Below are 22,109 nucleotides of genomic sequence, written 5' to 3' on the forward strand. Positions count from 1 at the left end.
CGTTCAATTGACGTAGAACGACGGTCAGTGTTTGGGCATTTTGCAGATTCACAAGAAATCACACAAAAACATCACAAGACGTCAAAAATACTCATATTGAAATAGCAATCTTTAGTTAGAAATATTGCAAGTGATTGTTTGAATATTTTCGCCATTGCTTGGTAGGCCCATTTACCTACACAAACAAATATGTTACATTTCTGTAGGCTTTCAAAAAACCGAGGTAAAGACAGTTTCAGGTTCGATATTCGACCGATATTCGCCTGTAGTTTTCCTTACGTTCACCAACAGCAGTTAGGGACCGTCAACATAGTGACAAATCAAGTTTTTAAAATTCCAATAGCTATTTAACCATTACTACTAACACTTTCAAAACTGGTTCTAGCTAACCCGATGGCATAGACATTAGTTTGTCCATTTTCATCTCACAAGATTCTACATTAATTTTTCAAAATGTAAAATTTCAATAGCTCCTTGGTCATGTGACCTAGTGACTTCAAACATGGTGCCGAATGTACCCTTCTATATTGCATGCTCTTGTTTGTGTACTGTAAAATCATGCGGTGTAACATACATTTTTCATAGTTTTAAATTTGAATAGCTCCTTGGTCATGTCAATTACACACCTAAGAAGCGTGCAGTGGATATACACCCATATTGCATAACCTCTAGTCATGTATCTTCTATATTGTTGTACATTAATATTAGTTTGACCATTAGGGGGTTCAGTCCAGTGTTGTGTTTACCCTTTTCTTTAATATTTATGTATAATAATTGGTAGTTCTAAGTACTTATTTTCCCTGTTTTTTATTTTTCCACAGTATTTAACAGCGGGACACAATAGGAGAGAGACAGATAATATCTCCTTTTGTCGTTAATATCAACCATAAAGGAAAAGGGCAAAGTACGAGAGTCATGCTATTAATTGTCCAAAGCAGGGATGGGGAGTGAGCTAGTGAGGTAGGCTGCAGTGTGTTTGCTGGTCAATACATATACCGAACATGTAACCACAGTAATGGTGGCCAGTAAATCAATGAATAAACATTGAATATTGACAAATTAAACAGAAATTGTAGACCTTTAATATTTTCCAACATGTCAACAGACACTTAACTTCAAATAAGTTTGAAACATTTCACAGTGTTAACTTTCTCATTATCCCTGGTTGATGTACATTTCTTCAGTGTGGATGGGGTATAGCATACATTTTTGAACAACAAAGACTGCACTTCCAGTTTGTGTTCTTTACTCTGTTGAACTCTTGTCTTCATTCCTAGTTACAGCAAATGGAACCACCGTTGGCATGCAAAACAAACAATCTAAAACAAAACAAAAAGTAACACGTTATAAATAATATCAAATAGCAATGCAGTACGACGAATGACGAATTAGCCATCCATTGTGTTATATAATAAATTGTCTTACATGCCGTCACTGTTGTCAAAAGATAATAAAGATTATAAACATGTTAAATAAAGTTACTAACCCAGTCAGTCTTTGGGCCACATCCAGGATCTTTATCAGTGGAACTCTGAAATCATAGGCATGAACTGAACATATGGCTGTCCGACACAACTACATAAAAAGAAAGAATTTACATTTACTTTGAATTAAATGTCATTACATACCAAACATTTTTAGTATGTCCTCAGCCATTTCTTTTCGCAGTTGCTCCATGTGTTTTTGAAGGTTCCATATCAATTTGGGAGGGGATGTTGGGGAAGTTCTGTGCAACTTCCTTGGCCATCTACACCAAATAGAAAATAGAGTTTTTTACCTAATTGTCACATAACAGCAAACCATTCATTATTGAAAATGTAACTATCAAACCTGCATTACAAAGACCCCGCAGCTGAAGGTGTCCTGCTGCATGGTGTGAGTTATTTCTCCTCCTTTACACTTTATGTCCACCCAGTCATCTTTTCCATGGCAGGATCTTCTCATTTTGAAGTATTCTCTTTTTTATGTAAACATAATGGAATTCTGATTAGTTATAGGCAAATGAATACACAAGCCACATTTGTATGCTGTATTCCTTATCACTATAATCTAGTAGTAATTTAGTAGTAGAGGTAATTTCCTTTATGCCCCATTCTACACACAGCCTAAATTATAGGCACTGAAAAACTTACAGGACAATAATAAAAGTAGCATATAGGATCCAACCCTATCACAGAGTGAATAAATGTAGAGCGTTTGTAGACTTTAAGAAAAAAATATGAAGTGACAGTTTCATCAGTACGTGCTTAAAGAAAGTCATATCACAAAGATCACAGATGACAGTGCCAACCAAATCTATGACAATAGAGAATGAATTGTAAGCACCAAAGTGTGTTTGTCAAAATAATATCTGAAAATGTCAGTTGTTGAACATAATACTTCTATTTGCAATAGCAATTTATGATATATGAGGTTGAAGGACGGACATAAGACATTCCCACATACAGAATTGTTTTATTTCTTTTATTTTTTATTTCAACTTTATTCAACCAACTAAGCCAGTTGAGAACAAGTTCTCATTTACAACTGCGACCTGGCCAAGATAAAGCAAAGCAGTGTGACACAAACAACAACACAGAGTTAGTTACACATAGACTAAACAAACGTACAGTCAATAACACAATAGAAAAGTATATATACAGTGTGCGCAAATGAAGTAAGATTAGGGAAGTAAGGCAATAAATAGGCTGTAGTGGCGAAATAATTACAATTTTGCAAATAAACACTGGAGTGATAGATGTGCAGAAGATGAATGTGCAAGTAGAGATACTGGGGTGCAAAGGAGAAGAAAAAATATATATAAATAAAATAAATAACAATATGGGGATGAGGTAGTTGGATAGGCTAGTTACAGATGGGCTATGTACAGGTGCAATGATCTGTAAGCTGCTCTGTAAGCTGCAGCAGAGAACTGGAAGGAGAGGCGGCCAAAGGAGGAATTGGCTTTGGGGGTGACCAGTGAAATATACCTGCTGGAGCGCATGCTACGGGTGGGTGCTGCTATGGTGACCAGTGAGCTGAGATAAGGCGGGGCTTTACCTAGCAAGGACTTATAGATGACCTGGAGCCAGTGGGTTTGGCGACGAATATGAAGCGAGGGCCAGCCAACGAGAGCATACAGGTTGCAGTGGTGGGTAGTATATGGGGCTTTGGAGACGAAACGGATGGCACTGTGATAGACTGCATCCAATGTGTTGAGTAGAGTGTTGGAGGCTATTTTGTAAATTACATCGCCGAAGTCAAGGATCGGTGGGATAGTCAGTTTTACAAGGGTATGTTTGGCAGCATGAGTGAAGGGTGCTTTGTTGCGAAATAGGAAGCCGATTCTATATTTAATTTTGGATTGGAGATGCTTAATATGAGTCTGGAAGGAGAGTTTACAGTCTAACCAGACACCTAGGTATTTGTAGTTGTCCACATATTCTAAGTCAGAACCGTCCAGAGTAGTGATGCTAGGCGGGCGGGCAGGTGCGGGCAGCGATCGGTTGAAGAGCATGCATTTAATTTTACTTGCATTTAAGAGCAGTTGGAGGCCACGGAAGGAGAGTTGTATGGTTAGTTAACAGTGTCCAAAGAAGGGCCAGAAGTATACAGAATGGTGTCGTCTGCGTAGAAGTGGATCAGAGAATCACCAGCCGCAAGAGCGACATCATTGATGTATACAGAGAAAAGAGTCGACCCGAGAATTGAACCCTGTGGGACCCCATAGAGACTGCCAGAGGTCCGGACAACAGGCCCTCCGATTTGACACACTGTACTCTATCTGAGAAGTAGTTGGTGAACCAGGTGAGACAGTCATTTGAGAAACCAAGGCTGTTGAGTCTGCCGATAAGTTCCTAACTTCCCTGAAAAGTTGAATATCGCGGGGGCTATTCGATGCTGATGCAGTACGCCACAGGATGTTTTTGTGCTGGTCAAGGACTGTCAGGTCTGGAGTGAACCAAGGGCTATATCTGTTCCTGGTTCTACATTTTTTGAATGGGGTATGCTTATTTAATATGGTGAGGAAGGCACTTTTAAAGAATAACCAGGCATCCTCTACTGACGGAATGAGGTCAATGTCTTTCCAGGATACCCGGGCCAGGTCGATTAGAAAGGCCTGCTCGCTGAAGTGTTTTAGGGAGCGTTTTGATCTTCTTGACTTCTTATCTGGTAAACTGCTACTATGTGTCAAGAAAAGAGCCCCAATTAGGGGTTAGTGTACTTCAGTAAAAAAGGATTAAAAACAAACAAAAAAAGGATTAAAAACTATTGCCCTGTGTCCCCGTTCATAGGGGCATGAGAGACTTGTCACTGGTAGAATTGAGTTGGCACTTTATTGGCCCACAGACCCACAAGGTTGAGGTTACTCATGGACAGTAATTAGTATATATATATTTTTTGCATTGGTGCATTGTGTCTTCTAACTGTCCAAGAACAGGATCCAAAGTGTTAGGAAATATTTGTTCCCATAAATACAAAGGAGGATGTCTCTCCTCATACCTCTGGCACTTTAGTCAGACTGCCAGACTGTGGACCACAGAGCCAATCAGGAGAGAATACATACAGGTCAATGGTGCCAAATGAAAGTCAAGGGGTGTGTCTGTGCCTTTTGGATTACTCTCTCTTTACAGAGAACCCCTGTGGTTCAAGTCAAGAGCTACCCTTCCCCTTTCAGTCTGCTCTGCACATGTCTGAAAGTGACAGAGCCAGCAGCCAAGAGAGTTTTTCACAGTGTGTCCTAAAAAATTATTACACTTATGAATGTATGTAAAATGCTAATATGTATTAGATCCAGTACAATGGAATAACTAAGACCTGAATTTGAGTGCAGCGTGTTCCGATTCCTCCTCCTCTTTCTGTCGAGCAGGGTCAACCAAAAACACTTGGCCTGATAGTTCATGCAGATACTGGGGAAGCAATTGATCCCTTAAATTAACCATTCTGAACCTTGTTTGAAGTCCCTAGGTCACATGACCAAGGAGCAAATGGACAAACTAAAGGGTGTGCAATAAAAAAAAAAGGGTAGTCAGTGGACATTTTGGACCTTGTTTGAGTCAAGTAGATCACGTGACCAATGAGCTATTGAAATTTATATGTAAAAAAAGTTTGTACTTTGTTTACGCTCCCTAACTAATTCAACTAGGAATACAAAATGCTGCTCACATTTCTACATGTTTATTAGCCTTGGAAAGCAAATTAATGTCCAAATCGTGAAAATAAGACCTGTACAATGTTGTGTGCAATTTTTCCAACACAATAACACTTATTTGGAGTCTGTGGCTCGTTCACCGGATGTGCTACTTGTCCCAGACCTGCATTTTTCAACTCTCTAGAGACAGCAGGAGCGGTAGAGATACTCTTAATGATCGGCTATGAAAAGCCAACTGACATTTACTCCTGAGGTGCTGACTTGTTGCACCCTCGACAACTACTGTGATTATTATTATTTGACCATGCTGGTCATTTATGAACATTTGAACATCTTGGCCATGTTCTGTTATAATCTCCACCCGGCACAGCCAGAAGAGGACTGGCCACCCCTCATAGCCTGGTTCCTCTCTAGGTTTCTTCCTAGGTTTTGGCCTTTCTAGGGAGTTTTTCCTAGCCCCCGTGCTTCTACACCTGCATTGCTTGCTGTTTGGGATTTTAGGCTGGGTTTCTGTACAGCACTTTGAGATATCAGCTGATGTAAGAAGGGCTATATAAATACATTTGATTTGAAGTGGTTTGAAAGCGCGAATATCTGTCGAATATCCAACTTGAGACTGTCTTTACCTCGGTATCGAAAAAACATCAACCACTCGATATTCTGTATGATGTGTGATACTATATGTGACATATGTACATGAGTAAGACATGTATTTAGATATATTTATTTTAAATATTAGTACATATATATTAGGCATCGGTATGTGTATATGTGAGCCACAGACGTATTTTTCTAAAGGATTTAAGACATTATTTCAAAGAGATTGAATTTCAACAATTAAAGAAAGAGAAAAAAATAATCTGGCTTTCTCTCATAATTAAACGTTGTGCTGAATATTAGGCCTATTTCAAAAGGGGACTGTACATATTTGCGTGTCCCGATTTTTCCTGACATGACACTTTTCCTTTCCTGACAATAAAATGGCACACATGGGTTTGTTAGACTGCCTTGTATCAAATGGAGAAGAGAGCAATCACGTTGTTCACACACAACATACCAGTATGTGCACTTCTTTTGTACAGAAATTCAAACCTGTCATTTATTCTTGGTATTCTATCATTTACAATGACTGTTGTCCCCTAGCAAGATGGAAATCTGAACAGTCAGTTGGTTGATGAGGTGTTTCCCAGTTCTTGAAGTAGTGTATAGGCTACTGGGTCCACCTTCCAAGAATCATAGTCCTCATCATTAGTCATGTTCATATGGAACGGAAGATTTTTTGTGAAGGAAGAAACTAAAATAAGCATTCTTATTGCACAGGTAGTATCTCCTCGATCAATACATTTCTTACAGATCCTACTCATCTCCTAGTCAGCACTACCATTGGTAGAGGTCGAGTTCCTCCCCGACTACATTCCAGATCTTACAAAGCCTGGAGTGGTATTTAACCCATCAGCTAAGCACCTCATATGATGTAGAAATCTGATGCCCGACTGCACAGTCGATGACGTTGCACGCAACCATTGATTGATGCAATGCAACATCTGCACATCTAGTCGGGCAGGAACTCGGCCAGACTGTTGACATGTAAAACAACTGGGAATGTTCGACATTCCAGCCAACAGTACAGACGACTGCCGAATGACTGATCTGCAAAGATCCTTGTATCATAAATAACTACAATATTATTTGTAGATCAGTCAGTGAGTCAGTCACAATTTACCCATGACACATCACGATCCCCCAGGCTCTGACAGGGTGATAGCTTCCACCTGTTCCTTTAGCCCTTTCTCTTCTGTAGCCGATTGGCTCTCAAGTATTTGCTGAGTTTCTTGATTGGCTCTTGGTTGGAGTTTAGCGATAAACTCACTGCTGGCTAACGCCCCCTCCTGTTTCGGGCAGGTGATTTTCGCTGGCAATGATGATAACTTGTCTGTAGCAAAAGATATGGCATACCATATTTAGTATATTTTATTGACTGTCCATCAAATATGATTTCTTATTGTAGTATTTTTTTATTGCAACACACAGAGAGAGAGAGAAATACATGGCAGAGCATTACCCCCAGGAGCGATGGGTTTCATTAGGCGGTTGAGCTGAACGTTCCAGTGTCGGACATGGATGCTGGCTTTACGAAGCTTCTCCTGAACTTCCTACAGACCCAGAGAGAAGGAAACAAGGACATGAGAACATACTGCTAGTTACAAAGTTGATGTCAGTTGCACTTTGTTTTACCATCTATCATTTACTAGCTGTTATTGACTTATAGGTACCCTATGCAACAATTCCACCTGCAAATAATTATATAAAGCGTTTATGTGGAAATGATGGCTGCCTAAAGTCCACTGTAGCTAGAGATCCTGAACAATAGCCTTATCCTGCTCTCCCCTCACCTCCTGCCACCTCTTCTCCTCCACCTCTCATCTCCTCGCTCTCACCTCCAGGTGCTGGTGACTCCTCTCTCGGGTCTCTCTGAGGCTCTGGAGCTCCTGGGAGGCATAGTGGAGGGCAGAGGGGGCCGGCCGCTTTTCCTTAGCTCCGTTTGGGGCCTCCTCCGTGGGGCTGAAGTGGCGGGATGCCTCCTGCTGCTCCTGGAGGAGCAGACACTGCCTGCTCTTCTCCTCCTCTGCCTGCAGTACCCTGGGAGAGGAGAGGAAGGAGGACAATGGTAGAGACAGTAGAAAGGGAGACAATGATAGATAGGAGAGAGGATGAGGGACATAAGGACACAGAAGACCATTCTAATGCAATAGCCAGGGACGTTTGGTGATCTGATCTGTGACTTTAGTCTTGCAGCCGTGTGTGTGTGTGTGTGTGTGTGTCTGACTCTCTCCTCCATGTGGCCAGTATCTCCGTGTTGAGATAAGTTTGTGTAGGCGTAGTACCCTTCTAGCTCCAGCCTGACTCTCTCCTCCTCCATGTGTGCCTGTATCTCTGTGTTGAGAGCAGCCTCCAGTTTGTGCTGTGTCAGCTCCAGCTCCTGGATCCTCTTCCTCTGCTGCTCGGCCTCCTTTTCTTTCTCTGCCATCTCAGCCTGCATGCTCTCCCGCAACTGGGGAACACACGCAGACAGGCAATCAGGTATGTATACATGTACACCGAATGCATTCACACACACACACACACACACACACACACACACACACACACACACACACACACACACACACACACACACACACACACACACACACACACACACACACACACACACACACACACACACACACACACACACACACTAATCATTTATCTGGGGATCCTACACAGGTGCACTAATTAACCTCATTCTTCAGTACATGATCTCACCTTCTCTGCCTCTTCTAGCTGTCTCTCCAACTCTCTCTGGACCTCCTTCTGTTGCTCCCTCTCTTTCTCCTCCTCCTCCCTGCGCCGTGCCTCCACCTCTCGCTGGTGCTGTGGGACACAAATACACCCTACATGTCATGTTAGGTACTGTATACTATGTATGCATTACCCCCTCTTTCCCCCCACTCATCATTTCTATCTCTCCTCTTTAATGCCTCACTCTCTCTCCCTCCTGCTCACCTGAATAATACTCTCTATCTCCTGTCCTTGCCGTTCCTTTTCCCTCTCCAGATCTTGAATGGTAAGCTCTTCTGATTGTCTGCCGCGGCTGCTGCTGGCACTCAGGCTACGCTCCTGTTGACTCTGCTCGCGCTGGACCCGCCTCTTCAGCTTTAGTTCCTGGTGCAGGGAGGACTTGCGCTCACCCTGGAGACGGACGGCAGTCTGCAAGGCTGGGGAGAAAGAGGACACACACACGGACACACACACACACACACACACACACACAGACACACAGGAGAATCAGAAAAAAGTTATGTTCTTTCCCTAATGCTTTTCAACCGAGGGGTCTCCCGCGTGCCAACCAAATGTTTTAACCATTAGGTTAACAGGATATCCTCTTGGTCCGAGGACAACAATTAGGCTTGTGTCTCAGGCAGGGCGTTACACTTGTTCACATCCCCTCACCTTGTGTCCATTCCACCCTCTGTCTCTGGTCGGCGGCACTCATCTCATAGGTCTTGCTGGTGGTCTTCACACAAAAGAGACAACGCTTCCCATCCCTGTCTGGAATAGCCTAAGACAAAGAGAGGACAACTGGTGGTTGACTACCAGGGTGACATTGACTTATCAACACCCCAAGTTCCGCTCAGATAATCCCAACCGTAAATGATCCGTATTTGCATCAGGCTCGCAACAGGTAACCCTCATTGACTCTTGTTGTAATCCACATCCTAGTTCAAAATATAGGCCCAATGGTACAGTTCTAGACAAGCTTGTATCTATACCAATTCAAGCTAACCCTATGGTATTTTCAAATAAGGGGTTACCAACTGAGCATAGTGTGCTGATATTAGACTCTGATATGAAATCCTGCAGCTGTGGCGTTGGACTGATTCATGTAAATGCCAGAAGTTTGATCTTGAACTCTGACCTCTCAAACCAATGTGGACATTCTGGTAATATCTGAAACCACAAAAAGGGAAGAGGGAAAGAGTAAGGAACTTGTCTGTCGGCCCTGCATTAAAGACCAAAAGTGGTTAAATAAAATTCTGATAAATAAAAAAGTATACCAGTTTCATTTAAGGACCAAAAATGGACAGCTGTGCCATATAGATTGCCATATAGTTGGGAAGTGATTTTCGATATACCAATTCCATGGCACATGGTTTATGAACTGATACACAAAACCACGCCGGATTCAAAACTTAAAATTGTTCCATTTAAATGATTATACAAAATTCTTGCAACCAATTACATTTTTTATATATATATATATATATATATATATATATATATATATATATATATAAAATGTATATATATATATATATATATATATATATATATATATATATATATATATAAAATGTATATATATGGGGGATAAAACCATCCCAGCTCTGCAGACTTTGCTGCGAAAAGACAGAATCATTAGATCATTTGTTTTGGTACTGTCCATATGTAGCTTGTTTTTGGTCACAGGTCCAGGAAAGGTTAAAGAATTGCAACATTTGCCTGGAGCTAACTCTGCAAATAGCACTGCTGAGTGACTTGAAAAGTCATAGACAATCAATAATATAATAATACTTTTATAAAAAACAATTATTTAATTTACAATCTGTAGAAACAATGAAAATAGAAAGTTTCAGAACTTTTGTGAAACATCATAGCACAGTTGAAAAATATATGGCAAATAGAAATCAAAACTGGATGGTGTTCAGAGATAGATGGGAGGGTTTGAGGGAAACTTGGCTAAATAAGACTGTGCCGGATACTGATGTGTCTCTGGCTGGTTATAATGTTTTGGATCTTTTGGATCTCCTTTTTTCAAGATGAGTGATGACAAGAGAATCATCCAGCCCTTTGGGTATCTCACTACATCCCCATATGCCATGTCTTGAAATATGCAGACAGATTAACAGACATAGCACTGTATCAGCAGCTACACTTGTCTATATGATGTGCTATATTGTTTACACCATAAAAATCATTGTTTATTGACCTGTCAAAAGTATTTGATACTGCTGACCATTTCTTACTTGTACAAAGGTTGTGTGAAATACGCTAGGTCAGGCATATTGCAGTTGGTTCAATAACTATCTAATGGACAGGACACAACTTGTACTGACGGTATCAAATCTAGCTTCCTCAATATTATGAAAGGTTTACCGCAGGGGTCGATTTTTGACCCTGTTCTCTTCACTATTTCTATACATAATATTGGTCTATCTGTTAAAACATGTAACATTCATCTCTACGCGGATGATACAGTTATTTACTCCTGTTCCCCCTCTTAACAGCAGGCCATTCATAACCTTCAGCATGATTTTGACTCCATTCAAAAATTGCTTACTGATCTTAAACTAGTGATAAATGCTAATAAAACCAAGTTTGTTGTTCTCCAGGTCTCGTAATATTAACTTTGAGGACCTACATATTTGCACATTGAAGGGAGCCCAAACGGAACAAGTCCTCCATTATAAATACTTGGGTGTTTGGATTGATGATAAGCTGCCTGTTAAAACACACATTGAAAAACAGACAAGAAAGTTGAGAATTAAGATTGGTTTCTTTTATAGAAATCAATCCTGCCTCACTTTGGAAAGTAGAAGGAAGATTGTTCAAGCAATGCTTCTCCCAGTACTTGATTATGGTGATGTAATCTACAGTCGTGGCCAAAAGTTTTGAGAATGACACAAATTTTAATTTTCACAAAGTCTGCTGCCTCAGTTTGTATGATGGCAATTTGCATATACTCCAGAATGTTATGAAGAGAGATCAGATTAATTGCAATTAATTGCAAAGTCCCTCTTTGCCATTCAAATGAATTGAATCCCCCAAAAACATTTTCACTGCATTTCAGCCCTGCCACAAAAGGACCAGCTGACATCATGTCAGTGATTCTCTCGTTAACACAGGTGTGAGTGTTGACGAGGAAAAGGCTGGAGATCACTCTGTCATGCTGATTGAGTTTGAATAACAGACTGGAAGCTTCAAAATGAGGGTGGTGCTTGGAATCATTGTTCTTCCTCTGTCAATCATGGTTACATGCAAGGAAACACGTGCCGTCATCATTGCTTTGCACAAAAAGGGCTTCACAGGCAAGGATGTTGCTGCCAGTAAGACTGCACCTAAATCAACCATTTATCGGATCATCAAGAACTTCAAGGAGAGCGTTTCAATTGTTGTGAAGAAGGCTTCAGGGTGCCCAAGAAAGTCCAGCAAGCACCAGGACCGTCTCCTAAAGTTAATTCAGCTGCGGGATCGGGGCACCACCAGTACAGAGCTTGCTCAGAAATGGCAGCAGGCAGGTGTGAGTGCATCTGCACGCACAGTGAGGTAAAGACTTTTGGAGGATGGCCTGGTGTCAAGAAGGGCAGCAAAGAAGCCACTTCTCTCCAGGAAAAACATCAGGGACAGACTGATATTCTGCAAAAGGTACAGGGATTGGACTGCTGAGGACTGGGGTAAAGTTATTTTCTCTGATCAATCCCCTTTCCGATTGTTTGGGGCATCTGGAAAAAGCTTGTCCAGAGAAGACAAGGTGAACGCTACCATCAGTCCTGTGTCATGCCAACAGTAAAGCATCCTGAGACCATTCATGTGTGGGGTTGCTTCTCAGCCAAGGGAGTGGGCTCACTCACAATTTTGCCTAAGAACACAGCCATGAATAAAGAATGGTACCAATACATCCTCCGAGAGCAACTTCTCCCAACCATCCAGAAACAGTTTGGTGACAAACAATACCTTTTCCAGCATGATGGAGCACCTTGCCATAAGGCAAAAGTGATACCTACGTGGCTCGGGGAACAAAACATCGATATTTTGGGTCCATGGCCAGGAAACTCCCCAGACCTTAATCCCATTGAGAACTTGTGGTCAATCCTCAAGAGGTTGGTGGACAAACAAAAATCCACAAATTCTGACAAACTCAACTCCAAGCATTGATTATGCAAGAATGGGCTGCCATCAGTCAGGATGTGGCTCAGAAGTTAATTGACAGCATGCCAGGGCGGATTGCAGAGGTCTTGAAAAAGAAGGGTCAACACTGCAAATAATGACTCTTTGCATCAACTTCATGTAATTGTCAATAAAAGCCTTTGACACTTATGAAATGCTTGTAATTATACTTCAGTATTCCATAGTAACATCTGACAAAAATATCTAAAGACACTGAAGCAGCAAACTTTGTGGAAATTAATATTTGTGTCATTCTCAAAACTTTTGGCCACGACTGTACATGCATGTGGCAGCCTCTGCTTTAAAACCTTTAGATTCAAACTAGCATTCAGCACTTCTTTTTATCACTGGGGACAATGTTCCGTACACATCACTGCATTGTGTATAGTTCTGTTGGCTGGGAGTCTCTAACTACCAGAAGGGTCCAGCACTGGCTACTTTTTGTACATACAGCGGTTCTTCAGAGACTCCTCCCACTACATCAGCTCACATATTAACTGAAGATCCAGCCATTTTCAGACCTGCCCTCTGGACTGACTGCTTCTGGAGGTCCAGCTCATGGAATAGCCTTCAGGTAACCTTGAAATTAGACTCACTGTTCTCCATTGGACAGCTTAGATGGAGTTTAAGGGAGGTGATGTGAGAGTTGTGTTTGTTTAGATTAATCCTGTTTTATTTATTGTATTGATATTATTTATTGTATGTTCATGTTCACAGGGATCCCTTGCAAATTAGACCCTGGTCTCAATGGTGTAGAGCCCTGTAGAAATAAAATTTGAATTAAAAAAATCAAAACATGACCAAAAGTATGTGGACACCTGCTCGTCGAACATCTCATTGCAAAATCACGGGCAGTAATATGGATTTGGTCCCCCCATTGCTGCTATAACAGCCTCCACTCTTCTAAGGAAGGCTTTCCACTAGATGTTGGAACATTGCTGCAGGGACTTACTTCCATTCAGACAGAAGAGCATTAGTGAGGTCGGGCAACTGATGTTGGGCGAACAGGCCTGGCTCGCAGTCGGCATTCCAATTCATCACAAAGGTGTTCGATGAGCTTGAGGTCAGGGCTTTGTGCAGGCCAGTCAAGTTATTCCACATCGATTTTGACAAACCATTTCTGTATGGACCTGGCTTTGTGCACAGCGGCATCGTCATGCTGAAACATGAAAAGGGCCTTCCCCAAACTCTTGCCACAAAGTTCAAAGCACAGAATCGTCTAGAATGTCATTGTATGCTGTAGCGTTAAGATTTCCCTTCACTGGAACAAAGGGGCCTAGCCCGAAACGTGAAAAACAGCCCCAGACCATTATTCCCCCTCCACCTAACTTTACAGTTGGCACTATGCATTTGGGTATGTAGCGTTCTCCTGGCATCTGCCAGATGGTAAAGTATAATTAATCACTCCAGAGAACGCGTTTCCACTGCTCCAGAGTCCAGTGGCGGCGAGTTTTACGCCACTCCAGCTGACCCCTGGCATTGCACGTGGTGATCTTAGGCTTGTGTGTGGCTGCCCGGCCATGGAAACCTATTTCATGAAGCTCCAGACAAACAGTTATTGTGCTGACGTTGCTTCCAGAGGCAGTTTAGAACTCGGTAGTGAGTGTTGCAACTGAGGACAGCTGATTTTTTGCACCTGGCGGTCCCGTTTTGTGAGCTTGTGTGGCCTACCACTTTGCGGCTGAGCTGTTGTTGCTCCTAGACGTTTCTACTTCACAATAACAGCACTTACAGCTCTAGCAGGGCAGAAATTTGACAAACTGACTTGTGCCAAGTTGAATGTCACTGAGCACTTCAGTAAGGCCATTCCACTGCCAATGTTTGTCTATGGAGGTTGCATGGCTGTGTGCTCGATTTTATACACCGGTCAGCAACGGGTGTGGCTAATATAGCCAAATCCACTAATTTGAAGGGGTGTCCACATACTTTTGTATATATAGTGTACTTCTCAGTCTCAGGTACACATTAGCGATTCACTCAGCCATTAGCAAAAAAAAATATTATCCTAGCCAAGATTTTTTCTACCAGTTTTGTGGATTGAAAGATGAACCAGAATAACAAGATTACCTCCACAACACAATTCTGGTCCAATGGAATCTCTCCCTTCTTGTCTTTCAGGTCCTCGCTGGCGTAGTAGGCCATGAAGGATGGCCTGAGTACAAACCAACGCTCCATCCAGTTCCTGCGCACATGTCCCTTTTTCCATATGTAACCCTCCGACAGAGAGAAACAGACAGACAGAAAGGGAGAGAGAGGGATCGATCATTGTCCCTGTAATGTGAATTTCATTCAGCGCAAACACACATATACACACACACACACACACATAAAAACAGCCCACACACACAGCCCCACCCGGAGCCACATCCATACAGTCCCACCAACTCACCCTCTTGAGGACGTTGTGGTACATCTCCAAGAAGACCTGGTCCAGAGCCAGACTGAAGGCACCCGCATTGCTGACCCTCAGCAGCCTCCCGGCGCCCATGTGATCCAGGAACACCCACACTGACATGCCCTCCTCCTGGACAGAGGCATCCTGGGATAGCAGGTCCTCGAGGGGCTTGCCGTCCCACTCCTGGTTCATCGCAGTGGAGATTTTCTTCAGCAGGTACTCCACCTGCGTGTGTGTGTGCGTTACAAGTCAGAAAATATCTTTATCCTTTTATGGCTCAATTTGCTGGGACCCATATTCAGAAAGTGATCTAGTTAAGGGATAATGCTGTGGTCAGCAAGTTGCAACACATCTTCATAAAGCCTGCAGATGTTATCAACAGGAAACTAAACCTCCCTCCTATTGGTTTATTCTACTCTGACTTCCTGCTTAGTGGGAGGAGAACAGGAAGTAAGGACCTAGAGTAGAGATATTTTAGCAAATGCACAGGAGGATGGTGGCACCATAATTAGGGAGGACGGACTCGTTTCAGCCATTATTATGAGCCGTTCTCCCCTCAGCAGCCTCCACTGAGCAAGGGGCTAATCGATAAACATACAGTTTGTATACTGCAAGCGTCAAAGCACACTGTGTAGTCAAAATGGCCACTGGACTGCATAACTACGACTATTTTCTTACTGTTTATATACAGTACTGTATGTGTGTCTATTAACCCTCTATTCTCCCTCCCTCTTTTTCAGATGAACTATTTCCTCTCTACCTGTACATCTCTTTTCTCTCTGAAAGATACTATCTGGCTTTATATTTAAATGTGCCAATGGAGGTCAGTCTCTTCCTGGCCCCCTGGCCCCCTCATCCCTCCAACCCCCTCACCTCCTGTGGAATCATGATGAGTGGGTAGTGGTCCTCCGACAGCAGGTTGAAGAGACAGAAAAGTTTGAAGCAGTCTCTCAGGGAGCACAGCAGCCCCCCCTGGCCGCTGCTAGGTCTGTAGTTTTTCTTCATGGTCATCATCCAGCACAGGTCGTCAAACGTCTCCTTGTCGTATGCACCCTCTTTGACCTAGGTGCAGCACACCAGGGGTTCATTTGTTCATTAGTACTGGTAAAGAGTTTTAGATGTTAAACGGATAGTTCACCCAAATGACTAAATGACATATTGGTTTCTATACTCTGTAAGCAGTCTATGGACAAGGTAAGACAGCAATGCATGCTTCGGTTTTGCTCACAGGTTAAGGAAACCAATATGTAATTTTGGGTGAACTAAGATCAAGATCAAGTGCAATTCATCTCCTGAATGGACTGGAATTCACTCATCTCAATGTGAAAATCCTCAATTGAGTATGATGGAATGGTTACCTTGGCCAGTATGTATTTGTTGAGGTAGTTTACCTTGGCCAGTATGTATTTGTTGAGGTAGGGCATGTAGCCATGGTTTGACACCGGTCCATTGTCATCGTCTTGGAAGTGTTCCTCCAGTGCCACGGGGTCGTGAGGGATGTTCAACACCGTGTACAGGTTGTGGGAGAGAACCTGCGACACGCGCGCACACACACACACACACACACACACACACACACACACACACACACACACACACACACACACACACACACACACACACACACACACACACACACACACCACACACACACCACACAGGACAATTAAGAAAATGCCTGTGTCAAATGCAGATTCTCAATTGGTTTACTCAACTCCTCTGTACTCAGTTGTCCTCTCCTAGGCCTCTTCTTGAAAAAGCTCAATGGTAACCGAGGAGAAGAAATGTGGAAACAATACATTTGAATTAAATTAGACTCTCCTTCTTCACTCGCTCGTCATCATATAAATTACATTTCCAGGGATGGAGTCCCAAATTAAATGTGTAAAGTATTAAAAACACATGTAGCTAGTTGTGCTAGACATTTTATAGATAAAATAATACGTAGCATATAGTTTTTAAATGTGCATACTTATCTCCTCCAAGTAAACAACAGCTGATTTAAAAGGGGGTGTGGCGGATTTCAAAACTCTTCTGCGAAGGATACTCGCGCTTCCTCGGCGGGAGAACGTTATCGAGGACACTCCGTTTGAAACTAATTGACACTATCCTCGACCACTCTACAACTTAGCGGTTTCCGGGTCACCAAGGAGAGAGGACGGAGAATTCGAGGAGAGGATGGTCTTTTGGCCAAATGATAATCTCCCAAAAATGACCCTTTAAATGTATTATGTTACTGTCAATATTACATCTACTATTCCTATATTTATATACAGTATGTAAGTGGTTACTGAAATTGTTCACAACTTCTAATCATCTCAAATCATATGAAAAAACAAAGTGGTCAATGATAAAAACCAAAGCAAGCAGTGTAAACAACATTGCAGGCCTCTGTTGACTGACTGACTGACTGACTGACTGACACACACACACACACACACACACACACACACACACACACACACACACACACACACACACACACACACACACACACACACACACACACACACACACACACACACACACACACACACACACACACACACACACACACACAAACACACACCAACACACACCAACACACACACACACACAGCCCCCTCGGTGTGAGCATGTCTGAACACCTGCCTGCTATTTCCTGGGATTCTCACCAAAGGGAGAACACAACTTGTTTGAACTCGACAGGCCAGAGACTGAGTGAAGGGGAAGATGACTGGGGAAGATGTCTGAACACACAGCACCGTCTGTTTCTGTTGTACAGTAAACTCTGATATGTTGTCATGTGTACAGGTTGACTGCAGTAAAGGGAGAGGGCCAGTCCTGGCATAGGTGACTATCGACTGACTTTAATGCTCCCATTTCTATGTGTAGGCTGCCGCTGTTGTGATAACTCACTGAAAGCGGGTTTCATGGATACACACTCATGAGGGTATTAAAGTCACCAATGTATCCAAGTTGTGTGTGAGTGAGAATGTTTTCATGTGCATGTTTCTCATACTGAGCAGTATTCCTGCATGATCCATGCTAATTATTATTTTTACTGGTGGACTGTTAACTTTATACATGGCATACATCCCTAGATTCACACTGAATAATGTATTATAGCCTAATATAATAACTTGTAAGAGGCTAACAATGTCTTTTAAGGCTATCTTGATCAGATCTTCAAACCTCAAAACATTTGTTTATAAGGTTATCTAAACAAACGATCATGTGGATATTAGTATGTGAATTGTAGACTGAGTAACAAGCTGGCGCCAGAGGCACAGAAGCAATTCAACACCCATTTCCTGATTATAAAGCTCAGCGCTTGGAAATATTACACTTCAAATCTAACCTTCAGCTGGGACTTCGATACTTTTCCGCATTTCTCCATGTCCAGCGATGTGAACGCGTACCAGATGGACTTGAGCAGTTCGGATTGCAGTTCCATTGTGGAGACAGACGTCTTTGCGTCTACATTCCGAAGCGAGCGGGTTGCGCACAGCAGTGATATCAGTATTGCAAACTGAAGTTGAAGCACTTCATGAGAAGGCGAACAGGACACGTTAAGAAAAGGGGTGGAGAGGAAAAATTATGTAACGAAAGTAAAATACTATATGCATATAATATATTTATAATCAAAATAAATACTTAATTAAAAATAAACCACAATATAATATCAACATTTCACTTTTCACATTTGGATTCATATAGGGTACTAATAGCCTACCTTATAAACCTATAATTATGTTTTAGGTCACTCAAAGTTAAAACTTCGAATGACTTTGGAAAACTCTGGCATCCTTGTAAATTATTGATCTTTTTCTTTCAAGTGGGTGGTGGTGGTAAATGAACCCCAGCTCTTGGTTGATGTCATTGATGTACATACGCGATATGAGTCTTTCTTTTCCCCAACGCAGTTAAGCCAAAACCACGCCCCGTTATTCAGAGAGACGTTCTACTACGCTCCCAGCGCAGAGACAGTGACCTTCCAAGGTAAGGATGGAAAGTGTAATTTAACAATTAGCTGCCTACCGTAATGCAGGCCTATTATTATCATATTTGGTAACATTTGCCCATGTATTTATTTTCAGAGTTTCAATGAGTTGTAAAAATGTATCAGAGAACTCTGCTGAATTCCCTATTTTGAAGATCAGCTAAGTTAACCTAGGCTACTTAACGTTACTAGTTCGGTATTTGAAGCTGTTATATTATCATTAGTAGTCTATTATCAGGTAAAATCATATGCTTATTATTCATAATTTCTCAAATATGTATTAGCTAATCATTCAGCCGAATAAGCAATGCTACAGCCATTGAATCTGTCTTTGAGCGTTAAGGGAGACCGTCTACTCTCCTTGACTTTGTTGTGTATCTAGAACCTTATAAAGAGGTCTTCCATGAGCTATTTCGACTTTGTAAGATTTCTGTTGTTACTCCAGCCAGCAGTGCTTCTTGCGAGAGAAGCTTCTCAGCTTTAAAACTGACCCACCTTAGGACAACAATGGTTGATGACAGGTTAAGTCACGGCAGAATTCTCTGGGTTAAGTCAAGGAGGGCACGCTCCCTCAACATGGATGAGTTTGTGAAACATTTTGCCAGTTCTCACCAGAACTGCAGAATTATGCTGTTTTAAATCTACCAGGGATAATTTGCCATTTAGGTGGTCCCTCTGGTCATGATTAAAACCTGCACTGTGTACAAGCTAGTACACTGACATTCTAAAATGATAAATCCAAAGGGTATCATGTCACACAGATTTGATTTGTTCTTGATTAGGCCAATTCCAAAATGTTTCTTTGCTATTAGTTAACATAATATAAACTCAGCAAAAAATGAAATGTCTTCTCACTGTCAACTGTGTTTATTTTCAGCAAACTTAACATTTGTAAATATTTGTATGAACATAACAAGATTCAACAACTGAGACATAAACTGAACAAGTTCCACAGTCATGTGACTAACAGAAATGGAATAATGTGTCCCTGAAAAAAGGGGGGGGTCAAAATCAAAAGTAGCAGTCAGTGTCTGGTGTGGCCACCAGCTGCATTAAGTACTGCAGTGCATCTCCTCCTCATGGACTGTACCAGATTTGCCAGTTCTTGCTGTGAGATGTTACCCCACTCTTCCACCAAGGCACCTGTAAGTTCCCGGACATTTCTGGGGGGAATGGCCCTAGCCCTCACCCTCTGATCCAACAGGTCCCAGACGTGCTTAATGGGATTGAGATCCGGGATCTTCGCTGGCCATGGCAGAACACTGCCATTCTTGTCTTGTAGGAAATCACGCACAGAATGAGCAGTATGGCTGGTGGCATTGTCATGCTCGAGGGTCATGTCAGTATGAGCCTGCAATGACAACAAGCTCAGTCCGATGATGCTGTGACACGCCGACCCAGACAATGACAGACCCTCCACCTCCAAATCGATCCCTCTCCAGAGTTCAGGCCTCGGTGTAACGCTCATTCCTTCGACGATAAACGCGAATCCAACCATCACCCCTGGTGAGACAAAAGTGAAGAGCACTTTTTGCCAGTCCTGTCTGGTCCAGCGACGGTGGGTTTGTGCCCATAGGCGACGTTGTTGCTGGTGATGTCTGGTGAGGACCTGCCTTACAACAGGCCTACAAGCCCTCAGTCCAGCCTCTTTCAGCCTATTGTGGACAGTCTGAGCACTGATGGAGGGATTGTGTGTTCCTAGTGTAACTCGGGCAGTTGTTTTTGCCATCCTGTACCTATCCCGCAGGTGTGATGTTTGGATGTACCGATCCTGTGCAGGTGTTGTTACACATGGTCTGCCACTGCGAGGACGATCAGCTGTCCTTCCTCTCTCCCTGTAGCGCGGTCTTAGGCGTCTCACAGTACAGACATTGCAATTTATTGCCCTGGCCACATCTGCAGTCCTCATTCCTCCTTGCAGCATGCCTAAGGCACGTTCACGTAGATGAGCAGGGACCCTGGGCATCTTTCTTTTGGTGTTTTTCAGAGTCAGTAGAAAGGCCTCTTTAGTGTCCTAAGTTTTCATAACTGTGACCTTAATTGCCTACCGTCTGTAAGCTGTTAGTGTCTTAATGACCGTTCCACAGGTGCATGTTCATTCATTGTTTATGGTTCATTGAACAAGCATGGGAAACAGTGTTTAAACCCTTTACAATGAAGATCTGTGAAGTTATTTGGATTTTTATGAATTATCTTTGAAAGACAGGGTCCTGAAAAAGGGACGTTTCTTTTTTTGCTGAATTTATATGAGCATAAATATGATACTGTAAGTTTGTAATATTGATGGGCACCAAATGTAGTTTTATTTTTCAAGTCTGTTTCTGCTTGATACCTGGTATGTCAAATTGGGGTGTGTTTTTTTGTAAATGTATTTTTTTGTAAATAAACTATGTAATTTATGTTACACACAAATGCTATCTTATCTCCTTGGTGATTGAGCTGTATTTCTGAAAATGTTTTGGATGTTCAACACTAGACCCAGATTATATATTAATGAAAACAGAGTGACCCAAGTCTCGTGTGTGTGTGTGTGTGTGCGTGCGTGCAATAGGCCTACATGATTGAGTTGCGGCTGTCAGTGATAAGCATTTAAAATGTTGCAACAAGAAGTAGGGGAGGGGTGTGTGCAGTGCTTGACTTGGGCAGGAGCTCACCAGAACTGAGTACCAGAACCTTACATTTTCTACTGCTTGAGTTCCTGCACCTCTTATAAAATATTAGCAATTAAAAAATATATATATAAACAGTACCACTGCACCAAAAATGAGAACCGGAATCTATTTTAGTCCAAGTCAAGCACTGGATGTGTGGCGAAGATATGGCTAGTCTCTCTAGAATGCATGCACTCAGCTCTCTAGAATGCGCTCAGCTGTCTCTCGCTAATTCTTGTGCATTCGTTGTTTCATTGTGTGAATTGTTTGCTCTTCGATTGCTTTGATTGCTCTTCGATTGCCAATTACATATGTCACCAGTAGGCCTTGTAAATGTACCGTTAATCCCATGCCATTTACATTAATTTATGTTAATGCATGTATTAATTACAGTCATTTACTGTGCTCATTATGTTGTTTGCGGTGTTGAGTTCACAACCTCCTACACTAGTGAGAAAC

General features: G+C 42.2%; 1 protein-coding gene across 1 annotated transcript; it reads right to left on the reverse strand.

Moving 5' to 3' along the window:
• Positions 1 to 5,686: 5,686 nt before the first annotated feature.
• On the reverse strand, positions 5,687 to 18,504 carry LOC120032030 (differentially expressed in FDCP 6-like). Its single transcript, XM_038977944.1, has 12 exons — positions 18,358 to 18,504; positions 16,409 to 16,549; positions 15,891 to 16,079; positions 15,012 to 15,242; positions 14,690 to 14,836; positions 9,128 to 9,236; positions 8,681 to 8,892; positions 8,441 to 8,548; positions 8,017 to 8,183; positions 7,570 to 7,771; positions 7,194 to 7,284; positions 5,687 to 7,064 (listed from the first exon to the last, which is right to left on the reverse strand). Exons 1-12 carry the CDS (start codon positions 18,451 to 18,453, stop codon positions 6,865 to 6,867), a joined length of 1,893 nt encoding a protein of 630 aa, XP_038833872.1. The 5' UTR covers positions 18,454 to 18,504; the 3' UTR covers positions 5,687 to 6,864.
• Positions 18,505 to 22,109: the final 3,605 nt, after the last annotated feature.

This window comes from Salvelinus namaycush, chromosome 38 (assembly GCF_016432855.1).
Source record: "Salvelinus namaycush isolate Seneca chromosome 38, SaNama_1.0, whole genome shotgun sequence".
Classification (NCBI taxonomy): domain Eukaryota; kingdom Metazoa; phylum Chordata; class Actinopteri; order Salmoniformes; family Salmonidae; genus Salvelinus; species Salvelinus namaycush.

What these genes read in the sequence shown, in the direction of transcription:
- LOC120032030 (XM_038977944.1), bottom strand. Translation starts at nt 18,453, where the DNA reads ATGGAACTGCAATCCGAACTGCTCAAGTCCATCTGGTACGCGTTCACA. An exon ending in TATCGAAGTCCCAGCTGAAG is followed by an intron (nt 16,550 to 18,357) that starts GTTAGATTTGAA and finishes CGCGTGTCGCAG; the next exon opens with GTTCTCTCCCACAACCTGTA. An exon ending in GGAGTCACCAGCACCTGGAG is followed by an intron (nt 7,285 to 7,569) that starts GTGAGAGCGAGG and finishes CTGGGTCTGTAG; the next exon opens with GAAGTTCAGGAGAAGCTTCG.